This window comes from Chiloscyllium plagiosum, unplaced genomic scaffold, assembly GCF_037043375.1.
Source record: "Chiloscyllium plagiosum isolate Xiang-an unplaced genomic scaffold, Cpla_swu_hap1 HiC_scaffold_3, whole genome shotgun sequence".
Lineage (NCBI taxonomy): Eukaryota > Metazoa > Chordata > Chondrichthyes > Orectolobiformes > Hemiscylliidae > Chiloscyllium > Chiloscyllium plagiosum.
In genome coordinates, this window is record NW_028270141.1 from 99601098 (window position 1) to 99621702 (window position 20605).

Below are 20605 nucleotides of genomic sequence, written 5' to 3' on the forward strand. Positions count from 1 at the left end.
CTTGGATCCCTCCACGACATATCTGTTTTATACGTAGCTGGTAATAAGTAGCCCTGATGGAGTACAGTACATTCTGAAATTTTGAAAAACCATTTGTAATGTGTTTGTACTAGAGAATTTAAGGAATGAATGTTTCTGACACACATTGCATTGTTATAATTTGCTGGAATGTAATTTTGGAGTAATATTGAGAATTATAATTATATTCTGTTGCTTAATTCAGAACTTTTAGTGGTTATTTAATTTAATTCTGTTTATATCTTTAATTACATGTTTTTTTTTCAAATGATAGAGATTTCTGGTGTGTCTTTTTATATTTCAACATATAAGGTGGTGCATTTGATTTGTCCCAGTGACATAAACCAAAATTCAAATAAAAGCATTTTCTTTTCAAAACTGCAAACTAACATCCTCATTTAAATAAAGGAGCTCTGATTGAATTATGTAGTAATGTCGTTCTGGACATGCACAAAATGAGGCAGTCTTTGTAATGCCTATTCGTCATGGAAGATGTACCATAAAGCACAAAATGCATCCTATCCAGTGCCACCAGAGTGGAGAAGATGGTGGAAGAGAGACCCTGTGGGCTACCACCAACTCTGATCTCTGCAGCCTTATTGGGCAGGCCCTGGAGAAGGTCCATGACGATGAAGTCCTCTAACATGCCTGCCTATCTCAGCATTGATTGGCCAAAGATCAAGAGAATGAGACAGAAATGGAATCAAAGCTGTGAAGTAAATCCATTGAATAAAGTGACGTATTTGCAGATTGGTGCTCTGTTGGAATTAACTGATAGTTTGATGCTGCAGTTCACAGTATAGCATTAGAATTGGAGTGACACTACACACCCACCTGGTGTACCTGTAAATTGTGATTTTCATTCTAAATGGAGAACAGTACATTGAGTACTTAATGCTCATTTTCAAGTTGCTGAATTAGAGTTCTTGTTTCCTACTATACAAGAAAGGCTTTTCTGAAAAATATAGCATTGACAGAAGTGAGCATTTTGATGCTGCCACCGAAGAACTCTGAAACTGTCTTTTTACAATTCTTAACGGGGAAATTATTCACCCTTTCACCATTCTGTTGTGGTGTCCTTATCATGAGTCGCACTGTGGGTATTCCCAAATATGTCCTTTTAAAATCACAAAGTCAAGAGTGGGAGCAAGATGAGCTGATTGAGATATGCTAAATAATACCTTTTCAATAGTCGACAGATCACACTGCTTCCCTGCATGAGGCTCAGAGGAGCTCTGTTTAAGGAAGAAACTCCCCCAAGCACAAAGATAAGCAAACTGTGAAAAACTTCAGAACAAAGGTGAGAGTGAGGGAGAGAGAGAGAGGATAAGAACATGTAGGAAGTTGAATGGATGCAGTTGAAGCTCCATCTTCCTTCACCCCTGTCAACCATAAGGATATGGTGTACACTTAATCATTACAATAGTAAGATCTATCAGAGCATTAGCTTGGAAGGTTGTGTAATCGGAACAGATGCCACCTCAGAACTTGGAGTATTGTCCTTATAGTGGGCTCACAGCGAGTATTTGTTAATAGCCTATCCTGAGAAATGGAGACCGAAATCAGGGAAGGGAAGAGTTGTAGATAGATCATATGAAGGTGAGGAAAGGGTGGAAATTGAAAACCAAATTGAGACCCTCCATTCGGACAGTTGAGTACCAGGAGGTTTTAAAATAAGAGATTGGAGGAAGGTTACCTGAATGGGCCAGGATGAAGAATGCTCAATATAACTCTCAAAAGGGAGGCATAACCAATCCATACACTCCCCACAGTGCACCTTTTTTAACATATTTGATGATTTTAATGGAGTTAAAGAGTTGTTGTTCAACGTGAAAACCTATTTGATCAATAGCACTGCATCCTCACAGTGCCAGGGACTCTGGTTCGTTTCCAGCCTCGGGCAACTGTCTGTGTGGAGTTTGCACGTTCTTCCTGTGTCTGCGTGAGTTTCTTCCGGATGCTCCGGTTTCGTCCCACAGTCCAAAGACGTGCATGTCAAGTGAATTGGCCATGCTAAATTGCACATAGTGTTAGGTGCATTAGTTAGCGGGAAATGGTCTGGGTGGGTTATTCTTCAGAGGGTTGGTGTGGACTTGTTGGGCCGAATGGCCTATTTCCACACTGTAGGGAATCGAATCTAATCTAAAATTCGAGGAGGTTGATGGAGGATGGAAACCATGAGGAAGATCCAGAGATCTTCCTTTTGAATATTGTTTTAAATCTCCATCATATTCTCAAGCTAACCTCTGCAAGAGGGTTGCTGAGGGAGATGTTCTTCCTAAAACCTACTTTCTTTAATTAGATACAGCTTCCTAAACTCAACAACTCTAACCCTTCATCTCTCCAATCTTAGCACTTCTTCAGCAAAGTTCTCAATTTCACTTCCTTACATTCTCCACATCTCCACATCACCCAACCTCCCTGAATTTTGAGCTGGGTTTGATGCTGAGCTGGTTTTTAGTTTTGTTGCTTGACCTCAATGCCAAACTTTATGACACATTCCTAATGAAAAGTTTATGCTCGAAACATTGACTCTCCTGCTCCTCGGATGCTGTCTGACCGGCTGTGCTTTTCCAGCACCACACGTTTTGACTCTGATCTCCAGCAGCTGCAGTCCTCACTTACTCCAAGGTTAGTGCTATTGTTGACTGGCATACTGACCTCTACCTGATATAGGCTAATTGTCAACTCTCGGATACCTCCACTTCAACCATGACCCCCAACATCAAGCCACTGTCTTCAGGACTGTCTTTGTCTTCATCTCATCTCTGAAAACCTCCCTTCCAATGTCAAAATCCAAAACTTGGGAGCAATATGTTTTTACCTCCCTTTGAAGGTCCACAGAACAGGATTGTGCAGGGACATCCAGTATTTTAACCTATTCCTTCCCTATGTAGTGATTTCTTCTCAACGCTCCTCTTCTTTGTGACTCCTATCCAGTATCCCCCTTATAAGACTATAAGATGGAGAAGCAGATGTAAGCTATTTGGATCATCAAATCTATTCAATGAGATCATGGCTGCTCTGAATCCTCAACTCCACTTTCCTACCTTTTTCCTATAACTATTGATTCCTTTACTGCTGTAAAGTCTGCCTATCTCAGTGTGGGAAAAGATTTGCCAACCCACGATAGGCCCACAAAAGCAAAATTGGCCAAACTGTACCAAAACACCCAGAATTCCCAAGCAGCTCACAAGCCGAACCAGACATCACGCGGACAAGGGAATACACTTTAAGCTCCCATGAACAATGACAGAGCACCAGGGCAATCTCAAAGCCCCAAGGGCAGTTTCACAACCCAGCAATACCAAAGCCACACAAAGAGCTGGTCAGAGAGAGAGGCACCAGCAAGGACATGCTCCAGAAACAGGACAATGGAAGCACCTCACCACTTCAAAGGAGACATTAACACCTACCTGTGAAGAGGAATGGAACCATCGATACTGTCAGGATATTGCATTGTGTGAAGGAACAGGACATTCATCCGATATTTGTTTTCCAATTAGCATCCTTGCAACTAGATTACTCCATTTCCAGATACAATGTAGTTTCCCCATTTCTTAGTCAGTGTCATTGTGCAGCATTACTATAAAACTGGTCTCATCCTCAGCTCTGTGAAGAGAAATCTGATCTACCTGTACAGACTGTCAGGTCTGTGTCAGCTGGTCTGTTTCCAGCAATATCACTTGCAATAAACTTGTTTGTCAATTTCACTTCAAGCTGTGTTTTGTGATCTCTAACCTATTGGGCAAATTTCTCCAACACTCAGAATTGAATATACTTAATGACCCAGCCTCTGTAGCCCTCTGGACTCAGTTATGTAAGAGAAGAAATTTCTTGTCATCTGTCTTAAATGGGCAACCACTTACTCTGAGACGATGGCCTGTGATTCTAGACTCTTCCACAAAAGGAAGTAACCTGTAAGATTCATAAATGTTCCAATAAGGTCTCCTCTCTTTCTTTAAAACTCCAAGAGTATAAGACCAACCTCTAAATCTTGGATCAACCTGGTGAACCTTCTCTTGACCGCCTCCAGTGTTAGTATATCTTAGGTAAAGGGACTAAAACTATTCACAGTAGTCCAGGTGTAGTCTGACTAGTGCCTTATACAGTTTTAACAAGACTTTTCTATTTTTAGACTGCATTTCCTTTAAAATAAAAAACAACATTCCATTTGCCTCCCTATTACCTGTTCTACCTGTATGCTGTCTTTCTGATTTGCACTCAAGGGCTCCAAACTCACTCTGTGGTGTAACTTCCTGCAGTCTGGTTTTCTCCAGATGTTTGACAACCCAGTCAGATATTTCATATGCTCATTTACCCTGGTCTGTAGTAAAACCGCTATGGAAAATTTTTGATATCTCTAATTTTTATACAACATGTACAAATTGTTTCACTTTCAACATGTCTTATTGCAAAGTTTGCATGGAGCAAACGTTGAGCAAAAATAAACATTTGTCAAATAAATGCATGGAGGAAATCTGAAGTGAAAACTAAAAGTGCTGCAAATAATCAGCACCTGTGGAGGGAGAGACGAGTCAGTGTTTTGAGTTGAGTGGGATTCTTCTTTAAAGCTGCTGTTGTTAAATTTGAATCTGGAATTGGTGATCATTGATAGTGTACTTGGACAAGGGACTGTTCATAGAAATAAAGCAAAATAGTCCAGTCACAAGAATTTTAGTCCAAAACTGATGCTGTGCTATATGACGTAGTATTTTCTTTTTGCCCTTTTGTATTTGCCACTTGTTTTTGTCTGTCCAGACTAATAAGGTCGGGTATTTTGCAGTTCTTTGTTTCGTGCAGCTGTGCTGAGTCATCTGTGTATATACAAAAAAGGCCAAGGCAATGTATGATGTCAAAGTTTTTCTTTGCCAGAATTGAAAACATGATTTCTGACAAACTGATGAACAAAATAGAGCCTACCAAGGTTACTTTTCTAATGTCAATGACAATGTGATGTAGAGGTTGCATTGTATTCCAAGTGCTTCAGTGGTGCAGAATAATTGCCCCATGGAGTCTGAATGGATGACATACATTGAGAATTTGTTATTCAGCCAAGTTTCTTCTTCTTCTTTCCTGTTTGATTTAGTTTGTAAATCACATTAAGTTAGAGTTTAGTCACTTTGCCATTTGTTGTTTGCAGATATCGCTGTGGTGGAGATGAGTGATGCTTTTCGTCAACCTTCCTTGTTTTACCATCTTGGAGTGCGGGAGAGCTTCAGCATGGCGAATAATATTATTTTATACTGTGATACAAATTCTGACACGCTTCAGTCACTGCAGGTAACTGTTGAGTATTACCCAGCATGCCACGTTTGAGTAATAAAATTGAACATTTCAGTCATATAAACATTGCATCTTCCAAAATAAACTTGTGCTCAACTTAAACATAATTCTTAGAATGCTCAGAGCCAATTTCCACTGAAAAGTGAGAGGAATGCTGCCAAAACTAGGGATTGTTTTTTTAAAAAAATGGAAATCCCTCTAACTCACTGGTACATGTCCTGGGCATGAACTCTACAGTCCATTGGAAAAAAATTGATTTAGGTTTCTCTCTCTCTGGCTTTCGTTCTAATATCACTTCAATTGTCTGACTGAATACCTGACACTCACTCACCGTAAGGAGTCGCAAATCCTGTATGGGCAGCTTTAATCAGGGGTGCCCTTTCCTCATGTTAAGTGGGTGTGGTGTAGTAGTATTGACACAGGGCTAGTGATCTAAGCTAATAGGGATTGGCACTAGTTAATGCCCATTTGAAGACCTAGTGCAGACACGATGGACCAAACACTTTCTATCTGCAACGTAAACATTCTGTGATTCTGTTGACTGTGCCTGATTATAACCAACTTTTATAAATGCCCTGCCACAAATGTTTTTAATAATACAATAATTTCCCAGTATCCAGCACGCATGGGGAATAGAAGGTACTGGTTAGCTGGTTGCATGAGAAATAATAGTGGCAGCTGGGAGAACTCACTGCCACAAGATGTGTGCATTTTCAAAACGAGTGGCCAGGACTACTCAGAGGTACCAGCATACTTGGCTGCAGTAGGTGAGTCTGTCGTTACCAATTCAGTGACCCTAGAACTAGCTTTAATAAAACATCTGATCTATTATTCCTTTCCAGTTGCTCATAACAGTAAAGGCCCCATTCTCCGATATCCCCTTTTCAAATCTCAGGTGCTAACTGCACAGGAATTCTGGGAACAGAGACTTTACTGCTGCATTTTCTAACAATTTCCCTCTGATAATGAGCTAATAGATCTATAGCTCCTTGCTGTTTGAGTAAAGGCGGTACAGTTACTCTTTCCAAATCTAATGGAATCATCCTCAAATCAACAGAATTTTGGAAAATTGGAACCAGCACATCAATTCTCTCTTTCCATCACTTTCCAGAAGCTATCAACCTGGACCTCCAATAGTTTGCGGAGGACCATTCCTTGATTGATTGTAACTTTCTTTAGTTCCTCCATTTACAGCTAGTGTGGGGATGGAGTCATAGAGTTATACAGCACGGAAACACAGCCATCGGTCCAGCCCTTCCACACTGACCAGATATCCCAAATTGATCTCCTCTCATTTGCCTCCATTTGGCCTATATCTCTCAAAACCCTTCCTACTGGTGTACTGATCCAGAGGCATTTCAAATGTTGCAATTGTACCCATCTCCTCCACTTCCTCTGGCAGCTCATTCCGTATGTGCACCACACTTTGCGGGAAAACGTTGCGCCTCAGGTCCCTTTTAAATCTTTTCTTTTAAAGCTGTGTCCTCTAGTTTTGGGCTCCTTTACCATGACTATTAGCTATTCATCCTATTCATGCCCCTTATGATTTTATAACCCTCTCTAAGATCATGCACCAGCTTCCAATACTCGAGGGCAAAAAACTCCAGCATCTTCCTATAGCTCAAACCTTCCAATCCTGGCAGCATCCTTGTAAATCTTTTCTGAACTCTTTCAAGTTTAACAACAACTTCTCCATAGCAGGCAGATCAGAAGTGAGTGCAGTATTCTAAAAATGGCCGACCAATGTCCTGTATAGCTGCAACATGACATCCCAACTCTCCATGCACTGGCCAATAATGGCAAACATACCAAATGCAGCCTTCACTACCCTGTTACTTGCAACTCCAGCTTCAAGGAACTATGAACCTGCACCTCTAGGTCTCTTTGTTTGGCAACAGTCCCCAGGGCTGCTGCTATTAACTTTAGAAGTCTTGCCCTGGTTTGCTTCACCAAAATGCAACACTTCACATTAATCTAAATTAAACACCATCTGCCACTCATTGGCCCATGGGCCCTCTGATCTAGATCCCATTATACTTTGGGGTAACCTTCACTGTTCATTACACCAGCAATTTTGGTGCCATCTGCAAATTTACTAACCCTTCACATCCAAATCATTTATATAAATGATGATAAGCAGTGGACCCAGCACCGATCCTTGTGGCACACCACTGGTCACATGCCTCCAGTCCGAAAAACACCCCTCCACCACCACCCTCTTGCCTTCTACCTTCAAGCCAACTTTGTATCCAATTGGCCAGCTCTCCCTGGATCCCATGTGATCTAACCTTACTAACCAGTCTACCACGCAGAACCATATCGAACCCCTTATTAAAGTCCATATAGACAATGTTTACTGCTCTGCCTTCATCAAGCTTCTTTATCATTTCTTCAAGATACTCAATCAAGTTAGTGAGACCATTTTCCACACACAAAGTCATGTTGACTATCTCTAATCAGTCGTTGTATTTCCAAATGCATGTAAATCCTGTCCTTCAGAATTTTGTCCAACAACTTACCCATCACTGACGTAAGGTCTGTAGTTCCCTGGCTTTTCCTTACTACCTTTCTTAAATAATGGCACCACATTAGCCACCTTTCAGTCTTCCGGTATTTCACCCATGGCTATCGATGATACCAAAATCTCAGCAAGGGGCTCAGCAATCTCTTCCCTAGCATCCCACAGAGTTCTGGAATACATCTGATCAGGTCCCAGGAATTTATCTACCTTTGTGTTTTAAAACCCCCAGCACCTCCTCTTCTGTAATATGGGCACTTTTCAAGTTCTCTAGCCATGTCCTTCTTAATATTAAATACTGATGCAAAATACTCGTTTAGTATCTCCCCATCTCCTGTTGTTCCACACATAAAAGGCCTTGTTGATCTTTAAGGAGCCCTATTCTCACCCTTGTTACTCTTTTTGCCCTTAACTTATTTGTCGATTCTCTTTGGATCTCTCCTTAACCCTATTTGCCAAAGCTATCTCATGTTTCTTTTTTGCCTTCCTGATTTCTCTCTTGAGTATACTCATGCTGCCTCTGCCAGCTGTCTATACCTGACATATGCCTCCTCTTTTTTCTTGAACAGAGCCTGTATTTCTCTAGTCATCCATCATTCCCTACACCTTCCAGCCTTGTCCTTCACACCAATAAGAACATACTGTTTCTGAACTCTTGTTATCTCATTTTTAAAGACCTCTCACTTTCAACCGACCCTTCCCAATCAACTTCTGAAAGTCCCTGCCTAATACCGTCCCTTTCTCTTCCTATGTTGTTGGTACCAACGTGTACAATGATCTTCTGGTTACTCTCCACATTCAGAATATTCTGCACCGTCTCTGAAACATCCTTGACACTGGCATCAGGGAGGCAATAAACCATTTTGATGTCTCCCTATTGGCAGCAGAATGTCAATCGGTGCCCTTACATTTCTCCTGAGAGGCCATCACACCTGGCATTATCCAAAACAACATAATTGTTTGAGATGGCAATAGCCACAGAAGATTCCGGCAATATCTGTCTACCTCTCCTACTTTTCCTTAAGGTAACCCACCTACCTGACTGTATCTGTGGTTTTTCTGCCTTCCTAAAAACAGCCATCCATTACACCTCCTGGTTCCTGTAAATTCCTCATTGCTTCTAACTGCTGCTGAAACCGATCTATGCAATCAAATAGGATTCGCATCCAAACACTTCCTGCAGATGTAATTTCCAGGAGCATTGAAATTCTCCCTAATCTCCCACATCCAACAGGAAGAGCACATCACTCTACCAAAAGTCGCTTCTGCACATTAAACAATCTACAGTCCTAGAATATACCCAAAAAAACACAACACATTTGCTCAAAATTGAGCAATAATATAGTCTTACTGCTCTATTGTAACCTAATACCTATCTTTTGTATTAAAACTTTAGTAAAGGGGCGGACCTCAGTAAAACATTTTTAAAAATTATCTCACCCTACTCACTGTTATAGATTGACAAAAAAAAATCAGATTAAGATGTTGTTATTTGTTTCCACCATGGTGAAGATTAATGCAAAAACCTTTTCGGATTATCTGTCATACCCTGATTATTCCATTGTAAATTTGGAGACTCACATTCTATAGCACCAATGCTTACTTTGTTCCTTTGTTTGTTTTAAAATTTGTGTAGATACCCTTGCTATCTACAAATATACTTCTTGCTCCTTTTCCATTTTGTTAACTTTTTCAAAACCTTTTCATGTTCCATCTGATCTTCTGACCTGCTACCCATCTTTCTACAATGATTATATGCTTTTTCTTTAAACTTGACACACTCATTTCAATTAACCATGGATGGTGGGTCGGACTCTTGGAATTTTTCTTTCTTGATGAAATATCTATGTCCAGTGCATACAAAAGTATTCTGTATAAATCCCATCACTGTATCATTCTTGACTTGCCCCTTAGCCTTATTTGCAAGTTCATATTTGTTAGCTGTTTCCATGGCTGTCTCATCTAAGTTTAAAGTACCAGCCTTGAACCAACTTTTCTCTCCCTCAAGCTGAATATAACATTCAATCAGATTATGGATGCTGAAATGTTGGGGCGCCTTCACTTTGAGATCCTTAATTATTTCTATCTGATTGCTTCATAGCAGATCTGGTGTAGCTTGCTCTCAGGTCAACTCACCGCTATTTTACGAAACTATTGAGAAAACATTCTGCTGTTCTAGCCTACATTTGCCTGTTTGAGTTTTCTAATCTGTATGTAGACTCAAATCCCCCATAATAATCCCCAGACCTTTCTGACAAGCACCGTATATTTCTTCCTTTTATTCTGCAAACTACCACGTGGTTACTGTTAGGGATCCTCCAAGTGATCTCTTGTTTTTATAATTTGTCATCTCTACCGAGACCGTTTCCTGAACTACTGTCGTTCCTTTCTGTTCTGCTAATACCATCTTTTAGTACCTCTACCTTTCCATAGCTTCGTGTACTTCCTAAATTGTGCACCTTTGAAAATTCAGTCCCCAATCCATGAAATAGTGTAGTCATGATTCTGTTTGGCTGTCAGGTCATACTTCATGTATTTCTATTTGTGCTATACAGTCCATCTGCTTTGTTTCAAAGACTGTATGTGCATTCAGATATAGAGCCTTCAGTTTTCACTCTTATTTTTCTAACTTCTCACCTGAGAGTTTCATCCTTAATTTCTGTCCCTTCCAGTCATTGTTCATCATTTCACATTACCCTTCTCTCTTGCACTTATTTAGCCTGATTTCTCAATAAACTTTTTTCCAACATACTTTTCTGCGTAGATTTGTTTGCAGGTCACATAATTTTCTCTTTATCTTTTTTTTGGTTCTCCCTTGTTCTTCTCAAACATTCCACATTTGTCAGGAAATTATTCCTGTGACATGTTTCTACCTGTCACCGATGAGAATTTTCTTATCTCTGCCCTAACATGCTATAGACTTTTCTGCATCTGTGTGCTGGATTTTTATTGAGTAAAATGCGGTCATGGGAGAGCTTAATTTTGAGCTATCCAAAGAGTGGTCCATATTTTAAGTCACTTAAAAGCTAAATTACCTTTTATTGATGCCAGATGTTTTAAAGGTGATGAGGAGCTAGACTGCTTCAGATCTTTATTAAATACTGTTAAAAGTATTTTTTTTCTGAATCTCCTATTTGTATTATATCAGTAATGCAGATTGCTGTTTATGTTCATTGGGTAGTGTTATTGTAAGTGGCCTTGAATTGCCTGCTTATATTAGTAGCACATATTTTCTGGGGCCAGAGTAAATTCTGAAAAGTGTGTTGCTGGAAAAGTGCAGCAGGTCAGGCAGCATCAAAGGAGCAGGAGAATCAATGTTTCGGGCATAAGCCCTTCTTCAGGAATGAGGAGGGTGTGCCAAGCAGGCTAAGATAAAAGGTAGGGAGGAGGGACTTGTGGGAGGGGCGTTGGGAATGCGATAGGTGGAAGGAGGTTAAGGTGAGGGTGATAGGCCGGAGAGGGGATGGGGAGGAGAGGTCAGGAAGAAGATTGCAGGTCAAGAAGGCGGTGCTGAGTCCGAGGGATTTGACTGAGACAAGGTGGGGGGAGGGGAAATGAGGAAGCTGGAGAAATCTGAGTTCATCCCTTGTGGTTGGAGGGTTCCTAGGCGGAAGATGAGGTGCTCTTCCTCCAGCTGTCGTGTTGCCATGGTCTGGCGATGGAGGAGGCCAAGGACCTGCATGTCCTTGGCGGAGTGGGAGGGGAAGGTGCAGGGAATGGAGGTTGGGTTGGTGGGGGGTATGGACCTGATGTGGGAGTCACGGAGGGAGTGGTCTTTTCGGAACGCTGATAGGGGAGGGGAGGGAAATTTATCCTTGGAGTTGGGGTCTGTCAACCACATCTGAGTGGAAATTGCGGTCTTTGAAGAAAGAGGCCATCTGGGTTGTTGACGATGCTATCCACCGCATCTCCTCCACTTCCCGCTCCTCCGCCCTTGAACCCCACCCCTCCAATCGCCACCAGGACAGAACCCCACTGGTCCTCACCTACCACCCCACCAACCTCCAGATACATCGTATCATCCTTCATCATTTCCGCCACCTCCTAACAGACCCCACCTCCACTCCCGGCACCTTCCCCTGCAACCGCAAGAAATGCAAAACTTGCGCCCACACCTCCCCACTTACTTCCCTCCAAGGCCTCAAGGGATCCTTCCATATCCGTCACAAATTCACCTGGATCTCCACACACATCATTTACTGCATCCGCTGCACCCGATGTGGCCTCCTATACAATGGGGAGACAGACCGCCTACTCGCGGAACATTTCAGAGAACACCTCTGGGACACCCGGATCAACCAACCCAACCGCCCCATGGCTGAACACTTTAACTCCCCTCCCACTCCGCCAAGGACATGCAGGTCCTTGGCCTCCTTCATCGCCAGACCATGGCAACACGATGCCTGGAGGAAGAGCATCTCATCTTCCGCCTAGGAACCCTCCAACCACAAGGGATGAACTCAGATTTCTCCAGCTTCCTCATTTCCCCTCCCCCCACCTTGTCTCAGTCCCAACCCTCGGACTCAGCACCGCCTTCTTGACCTGCAATCTTCTTCCCGACCTCTCCGCCCCCACCCCCTCTCCGGCCTATCACCCTCACCTTGACCTCTTTCCACCTATAGCATTCCCAACGCCCCTCCCCCAAGTCCCTCCTTTTATCTTAGCCTGCTCGGCACACCCTCCTCATTCCTGAAGCAGGGCTTATGCCCGAAACGTCGATTCTCCTGCTCCTTTGATGCTGCCTGACCTGCTGCACTTTTCCAGCAACACATTTTTCAGCTCTGATCTCTGCAGTCCTCACTTTTTCCAGAGTATATTCTCCAAAGGTTAAAAAGACTGTAGCTGTTTGGATGTCTGTTGGGTAGTTTGTAAAGGGAAAAATAGAATTTTGAGTGTACACTGTATATCAAGACTGATTCCTAAATGCTAAACAGGCCACTTAGTTACTGTACTGATTTGGTTTTTTTTGTGTATTGCCAGCTTTTTCTTTTTTTTTCCCTTACAATGCATCAAATAGGATTTGGAGACCGAGCAATAAAGTGTTCTGCCAGTTGTCTGCTTGCTTTCCTTAGCTTTGTCAGAAGAGTTGCAAAATTCATTGAGGAATGATGTAAATTAAATTCTAGTGCACAAGTCGGAGAACCCATGTTGAAATTCCCTGCCAATGTTACGTACCTTAACAAACAACATAATGTGCAATTGTGCAACAGTCTGGTACTGTTTCATTCCTTAGCTGCTGCTCCACCTGTCTTTCCCAAAGCACAGTCTGAGGCTGAATCGGATCCATTACAACCTTTGTGCTGTAGCTGTACAGGGTGCTGATGAGGCCCCACCTGGAGTACTGTTTCTTGGTCTCCTTACTTGAGAAAGGATGTACTAGCACTGGAGGAGGTGCAGAGGAGGTTCAGTAGATTGATTCCAGAGTTGAGAGGGTTGGCTTAGGAGGACAGATTGAGTAGACTGGGATTATACTCATTGGAATTTCGACCATTGATATAGAATATATAAAATCCCTACTGTGTGTAAACAGGCCCTTCGGCCCAAATCCACACCAACCCTCTGAAGAGTAACCCACCCAGATCTATTCCCCTACATTTACCCCAGACTAATACACCTAACCCATACATTCCTGAACACTATGGGCAATTTAGCACGGCCAATTCATCTAACCTGCACGTCTTTGGACTATGGGAGGAAACCGGAGCACCCGGAGGAAACCCACGCAGACACAGGGAGAATGTGCAAACTCCACACAGAGGAGTCGTCCGAGGCAGGAATCTAACTGTGAAGCAACAGTGCTAACCACTGAGCACCGTGGCATCCTGAGAGGAACTTTATAGAGACATTTAAGTTATGAAAGGAATATGGTAGAAAAGACAGAAGCAGGAGGTTGTTTCCATTGGTTGATGAAACTAGAACTAGTGGGTATATCCTGAAAATAAGGGGGAGCAGATTTAGGACTGAGCTCAGGAGGAACTACTTCTCCTAAAGGATTGTGAATCAGTGGAATTCCCTGCTGAGTGAAGCAATTGAGGCTATCTCATTGAATGTTTTTAGGACGAAGGTAGATTTCTAACAGAAAATGAATTAAGGGTAATGGTGAGTGAGCAAATGAGGTAAGTGGAGCTGGGTCCACAAAAGATCAGCCATGATCTTATTGAATGGCGGAGAAAAAACAAGAGGCCAGATGGCCTACTCCTGCTTCTATTTCTTATGTTCGATGTTTACAACATTGTATTTAAACCTGAGCCAAGCTTATGACTCCTTGGTCTGTCTGTTGTCAAGCCAGGCCACCTGCTTTCACATTCTTAGCATTGCATGTCTCTGCTGAAAAATGTGTTGCTGGAAAAGCGCAGCAGGTCAGGCAGCATCCAAGGAGCAGAAGAATCGACGTTTCGGGCATAAGCCCTTCTTCAGGAAGGGCATGTCTCTGCCCCTGCTTTGCTCACCTACTGAAGTGCTCACTTGTGCCGTTGTCACCTGTAAACTTGACGTATTTCAGAGCTGCTACAGCCTGACCTCCTGTGTTACAGCCTTTGCAAACAAGCATTCATTCAGAATCCTGCTGCCTCCAACCTAATTTGGATTCAAGATGCTACTCATCCATCACCGTCACTTGTTGACTTACCTGTACTCTAGTCTGACAACACTACATTTAAAAAAAAACTTCCATCCTTGTTTGCAAATCTCTCCATAACCTTAGACCTTCCTATCTCTGTAACGTCTTCCAGCCCTTCAGGGTTTCTGCCCTCATGTGCGACCCCAGTTTTCATCCTCCTATTGTTGTTGGCATACCTTCAACTGGCCAAGTAAGCTATGGAACACACTTCCTGGGTTTCTCTGCATCCTTACTCTCTTCCTCTTAAGACAAGCTAACTACCTACTTCACTGAGTGAGGTTTCAGTCACCTGTCCTAACATCTTGCGTGACTCTGTGTGAAGTTCTCTTTGATAATGCTCCTGTGAATCACCTTCATTAAAGTTGCTGTGTTGTGTCCACCTTGGACCTAATTGTGGAACTTAAATTGTCTCAAATGTGCCTCAGCAATCTGGAAACTGGTTAGAGAAGTGCACAAGTACAGTCTGGAGACTGCTCCATAGAAAGGATGTAATTGCACTGGAAGGGGTGCAGAAGAGATTCACCAGGATGTTCCCTGGAATGGAGCTCTTCAGCTGTGATGAGAGATTGGATAAGCTTGGGTTGTTTTCTTTGGAATAGAGAGGTGGGGGGTGGGGGTTTGGCGACAATGAAATTCCTAGGAATGCTCAGCAGGTCTGGCAGTATATCAGAGTTAATATTCTGGAACGAGTAATAACTCGTTGCCTCAGAACTCTGAATCCAGTTCTTAGGAAGGCTCACTTGACCTAAAATATTAACTTTGATTTCTCTTCACAGATGCTGCCAGACCTACTAAGCTTTTCCAGCAACTTCTGTTTTCATTTCTGATTTTACAGCATCTGTAGTTCTTTTAGTTTTTATTAAGATTGGGTTAGGATTTTTAGAGGTATGGACATGGTGAAAAGCAAGATGTTTTTCCCCTTAGAGTCAACAACCAGAGGGCATGCTTTCAAGGCAGGAGATTTAGAGGGGACTTGAGGAAATTTCTTTTAACCCAGAGGGTGGTGGGCATCTGGAATGCACTGCCTTTCTGGAACAGGCAATACTTAAGGCACGTGACGTAAAATAAATTAATGGATACTTGAAAAGTCATAACATCCAAGGCTATGGCCAGGTGCTAGAAAATGGGGTTGATGCATATTTAATATAGTTTTGCCGATACAGATTCAATGTTGTTCTGTGCTGTTTGATTGGATGATATGCTGTTGTATTGTAAGAGGTACAGGTCAACTGTTCTGTACCAGTTTTCATTGACTTAATGATCAGATCAGTTTATGAAGCATGGTTCTCCCACTTCAGTGACACAAAAATCTTACTGTCAAAAAAGAAAGATAACTACATTAGCAAACACTGTGACAGATCTTTCATATACTACTGATTTAAAGACAAGTTTTAACAACTATCAACATGTATGATACTACCTTCGTTAGTATCCCACTTCTTGATTTCTGCAGAAAACTTGACAGTAAGGGTGAACCTAGCAATCTGTATGGTGCAAATCATTTTCTAGCAGTGCATAGCCAAAGAGAAAAATAGCAAAATAATGCCACTTTCTCGATAATATCGGAAAGTTTCAATATCTGTTTGCAGTTCATTTCCTTATTCTTGATTTTTATCCACTTTATTTCTGTAAATAAATTATGCTATGCTTGTGGACCCAGGAAAATGCTTCAGTCCAAGCATTGAAGTTGATTCTGATTGCATCAGTGTGGTGATACATGAATTCCCGTACTAGCTGTTCAGAAGCTGTTCTAGATGCAATTGCTATGGCGGAACACTTTCTTTTGTGCTGAGTGCGTACCTCAGTAATCAGATTGGATTTACACATAGGATTCTTAAGTGAATCTGAGGCCATTTGAACATAGGCCCAAGGAAACAAAAACATGTGTTTGTAGCTTTTTGTAAACGTTATTGCTATATTTTTTCTCTAACGTAATAATAAGCTATATAAGTATGGTAGAACAATCCACTTATTATTCTAGAGTAATAGCAATAAAAACAGCAACTTTGATTTATGAAGCATCTTTAATATAATGAAACATTCCAAGGTGATTCACTGGAATGTTTCAAAACAAAATTGGATGCTGACCTATATAACAGCAGACAATCAAAAGCTTGATCAAAGAACTTCAAAGGATTTTAAGGGCATCTTGAAGAAAGAAAGAAGTAATGGGATGGAGAGATTTGGGGATGGAATTTCATAGATGAGCTAAAACAGTCACAGTACAACTGCTAACAATTGAGCTGTTCCAGAGGCCAGATTTGGATGCATGTAGTTATCAGAAGGCTGGAGGAGATTACAACCCTGGGGGAGGTACAACCATGAAGGGATTTAGAAATGAGAATGTAATTTTTTAAAAAAATTGAGGGGTAACTTATCAAGGAACCAATTTTGCTCTCTGTAAATTTGGGTGATGGATGATTGGACCTTGATGTGTAAATAAGGACACAGCAAGTTTTGAATGACTTCCTGTTTACACAAGATAGAATGATGGAGGCTGGACAGGAGTGAATTGGAATAGTTTATTCCATTGGTAATAAAGGATGATTAAAAATGAGCTGAAAGAGGGATAGAGTTGGGTGATGTTACGGAGCTAGAAATAGATGGGATCAGTGATGGTTGCAAACAGTCTGATTCAGTCAAAAGCAGTTGCTAGGAACAGCGATGGAGTTAGTTGCTGGGGAATGGAGAAATTTAATGTTTTCTAAATGGCTAGTATATTAATCAACTATACCTGCGCAAAGTAGTCAAAATAATGTGGTTTAAAGCAAGAAGCAGAATTTGTGTTGTTTCCTTGGGAAATCTTGAAGTATTTCAGAAGTAGTTGATTACTTTGAAAGTGCTGCCACAGAAATTGCAAGAGCTTCCTGGTTCATTGTAAACCATTCAAAGAACCAGGTGAGTAAGGCCTCAAAAGTAACATTTTACCTAACAGATGACACCCAGTTAAACTTTCTTGGAGTCAGGGTTTTAATTCCAAAGTTTCTAATTCAGAGTGACTGTGTCAACCTGACAGAATTTTTCATTACACTTGGAGGAAAATATAAAATATGAAATGTTTAGCAGCATTGCATAGATTCAAACCTGATTAAAAATCTTCAGCAGGCCAAGATTGCCTTTCATCTCATCTCTTAAATTAATTAGAGTAATGACACTGTATTATGATATTGTGTAATACAAAATTATGTTCTTTTGCAGTGTTTGTTGGCAAGTATATATTATTATCACTGTTAAGTAAAGAAATATGTTAAAGCTGTGCATGAATATTATTGGCTGATTTTTCTTTGTCTCTTTGCAGGAAATTATTTGTCAAAAGAAAAATGTAAGTACAACTTTTGCTTTGCTTGACAACTATTTGATGCTGCATCTTCTACCTCTTAATAATATTTTGAGGTGATTTCCACATATTTGTAATAGAATTTGTAGTTTGGTGCATTTATCTTTCCATTTAAAGTTATTGCTTTACTTGCAAAATGTTGCTATCGAACTACTGGAAAATAAAACTTAGGACTGGAATGAGAAACTGGGTGAGGTGACCAACCCAAAACAGCTTGTTTTACACTATTGTTAAAAGTTAAATTTATCATGATGAGAAAAAGTTTTTTTTATGAGCTAATGAACGCAACTCTGAATTAAAAGTAATCTTTGCTGCCTGAACATTAAGCAGAATCTGGGTTGAGTGCAGAACAGAAATTCTGGCAGAGAAGGTTGTATACCAGTAACTAAATCAAGGTGATTTTCTGGTACAGAACCAGAGAATGCTGAAGAAACATCAGATTGTGCAACACGTTTTGAGAATAAAACAGTCAATTTTTGATTAGACCTTGAGACTGAGTTTTTATTCTTTATCAAAATAAATGGAAGTGGGAACATGTGTGTTCCGCTACCAACCTGTGACCTTTACATCAGACCTTAACATCTTTGCCTATATCCAGATGATCATTATGATGTGGAACTTGCCACTACACGGACTGGTTGAGGTGAATTGTTATAGATACGTTTAAAGAGGAGCTAGGGAAATATATGAAGAAGTTAGACCGATGGATTGGAGGAAGCTCAAGGAGAGCATAAACACTATCATACACTCTTTGGATTGAATGGCCTGTTTTTATGCTGTGTAGATTTATGAATGTAGAAGGGCTTCTGACTTGTTGGATATTTTTAAAGGGGAGTATGAGACCTGAACAATTAGATTTATGAATAGAAACTAACCAGTTAGAAAAGAGTCCTGCATTTAAACTGCAGCTTCTGTAAATCGACAATTCTATGTCAGGCTTTCAAATATAAGGCAGTTTCCTTCTTCATCCGTTAGCACATTTGATTATGAAGCATGGAACTAACATACAGCCACTTGGTAATTTTATCTTTTTCCCATTTTGCTTAGTTTACAGGAAAGACCATTTTACAAAGTTTTCCACATCATAGTAGTTACTAAACGTAAATACTTAATCAATTGTAAAGCATTTTGGCACAACTATAAAGACAGCATTTTCCTCAGGGTCTGGTCAGATGAACAGGCTAGAAAGGGTTGTTTATGGTTTCCCCATTATGCCCACACTTGTGTGGCTAGACTCTGAGTAAATGTGTATTGGTCTGTCTGGATCTCTCCCGTCCAGTGTTTTGTTTACATGGACAACATGGAATGCAGTTGTTCAAGAAGGAGGTCACCTTTGCAGAGAAATTGGCTACAAACGCGTTATGAATGCTTGCTTGCACACTCAAATCAGAACAATTATTACTTGTACCATTTGCTTCATAATCCATTATTGGGTGGGATATGATGTAATGCCGAAACTCTGCCCTGTGTTTGAATGAGCAGAGACGATATCCTATGATTTCTAACAAATCAGGGCCTTTCCCAAGCCATTGCGTTATTGTAAATCATCTTTCCTTCAATAGCAACATGTAACCTTTGCTATTGCAGGATTTCTTTCCTTCTCTCACTGCTCCTTGCTGCAATGAAAAGCCTATGTATTGAAAACACCAGTGCATTTCAATCTTAAATCTTTTAGCTACACCCACCCACCTCGCCAACATGTCAATCTCTTTAATGGCCTTGGCCTGAAAATAATTATTTTGATTATTGGGAGGAAAGATAAACTTGTAAGGAATATAATTTAAGCCAATTCTGTCTACAAGATTGCTTTGCTTTTATTTCCAATAATGTGAAAACCTATCAATATTCTTACAAGTACAATGATCTAAAATTTTGACAAAAGAAGGCCAGAAAACTCTAGTTTCAATGGGACTGCTCAAATCGATTATGTTACCCGTGGGACTGTACAGAGGTACAATATAACTGTGGTCCTTAAGCTCCTTAAGGAAGTTTAGTTTCGTCAATGGCATTTATTAATGTCCATAGGTCTCATTCAGTATGTTCAAATCTCATTTGATTTCACAAATACAACAAGTATATTTTCTGCTTTTTTCTTGCAATCCTTATCATTAATACTTTCATTAATTTTATTGATATAATTTGAAAATATTGTCTAAATTCTTATGTACCTCACTGATTGTAAATCAAACTTAGCTAGGGTAACAATGACCTTGCATTGTCCTCCAATGTCTAGTTACATCATAGGTGGTCTAATTTGCATGATTTTCAACCAACAGAACAGCACTTCAACCATGTAAAATGAACTAGCAGCCTGCTTTGCATGAATGGCATACACTAATTTCACTCAAAGTTTTTGTTTTGCCATCTCTGCTGTCTGTCAAAATATGGTCATGAATTTTGACCGTGAGCTTGCGAGTAATTTACTTGAGTTGTCCTGCCGACCAATATGATCACATTTTTATGCTTAATACAGATATAAAGGGACAGTCTTCAATTTATTTAAACCCTCCCATCTCCATGAAATAGTTGCTGCTCAAATTTGGAACTTTTTGTTTTGCTGATCCAACCAGATCAGGAAAATGTAGCATTTCAATCAGAATCCTGTTTCATGGTAAATCACAGTGGCTATTTGGAAAATGTTAAAAACTTGCAACATATCCATGTTATTTGGACTTGACTGAACTAATGTCTTGTCCAGAACAGGAGATACCAAAATGTAGATTTGTTTTTTATATGCCTGGGTGTACAAGCTTCTCCAACATAAATCTGCAAAGAGAAATCACCTAACTTTAAAAGATGGCAAATGCTGGTAACACTGTCAGTGTAT

The 20605-nt window shown here is 40.7% G+C and overlaps 1 protein-coding gene across 1 annotated transcript in view; it reads left to right on the forward strand.

The window, feature by feature from the left end:
• Positions 1–20605, forward strand: part of map3k5 (mitogen-activated protein kinase kinase kinase 5) — a 189942-nt gene that overhangs the window by 36786 nt on the left and 132551 nt on the right. The window contains exons 2-3 of the mRNA XM_043685981.2: positions 5162–5301; positions 17740–17763. Of these exons, the coding sequence (XP_043541916.1) occupies positions 5162–5301; positions 17740–17763 (164 nt within the window). The remainder of the gene's footprint in view (positions 1–5161; positions 5302–17739; positions 17764–20605) is intronic.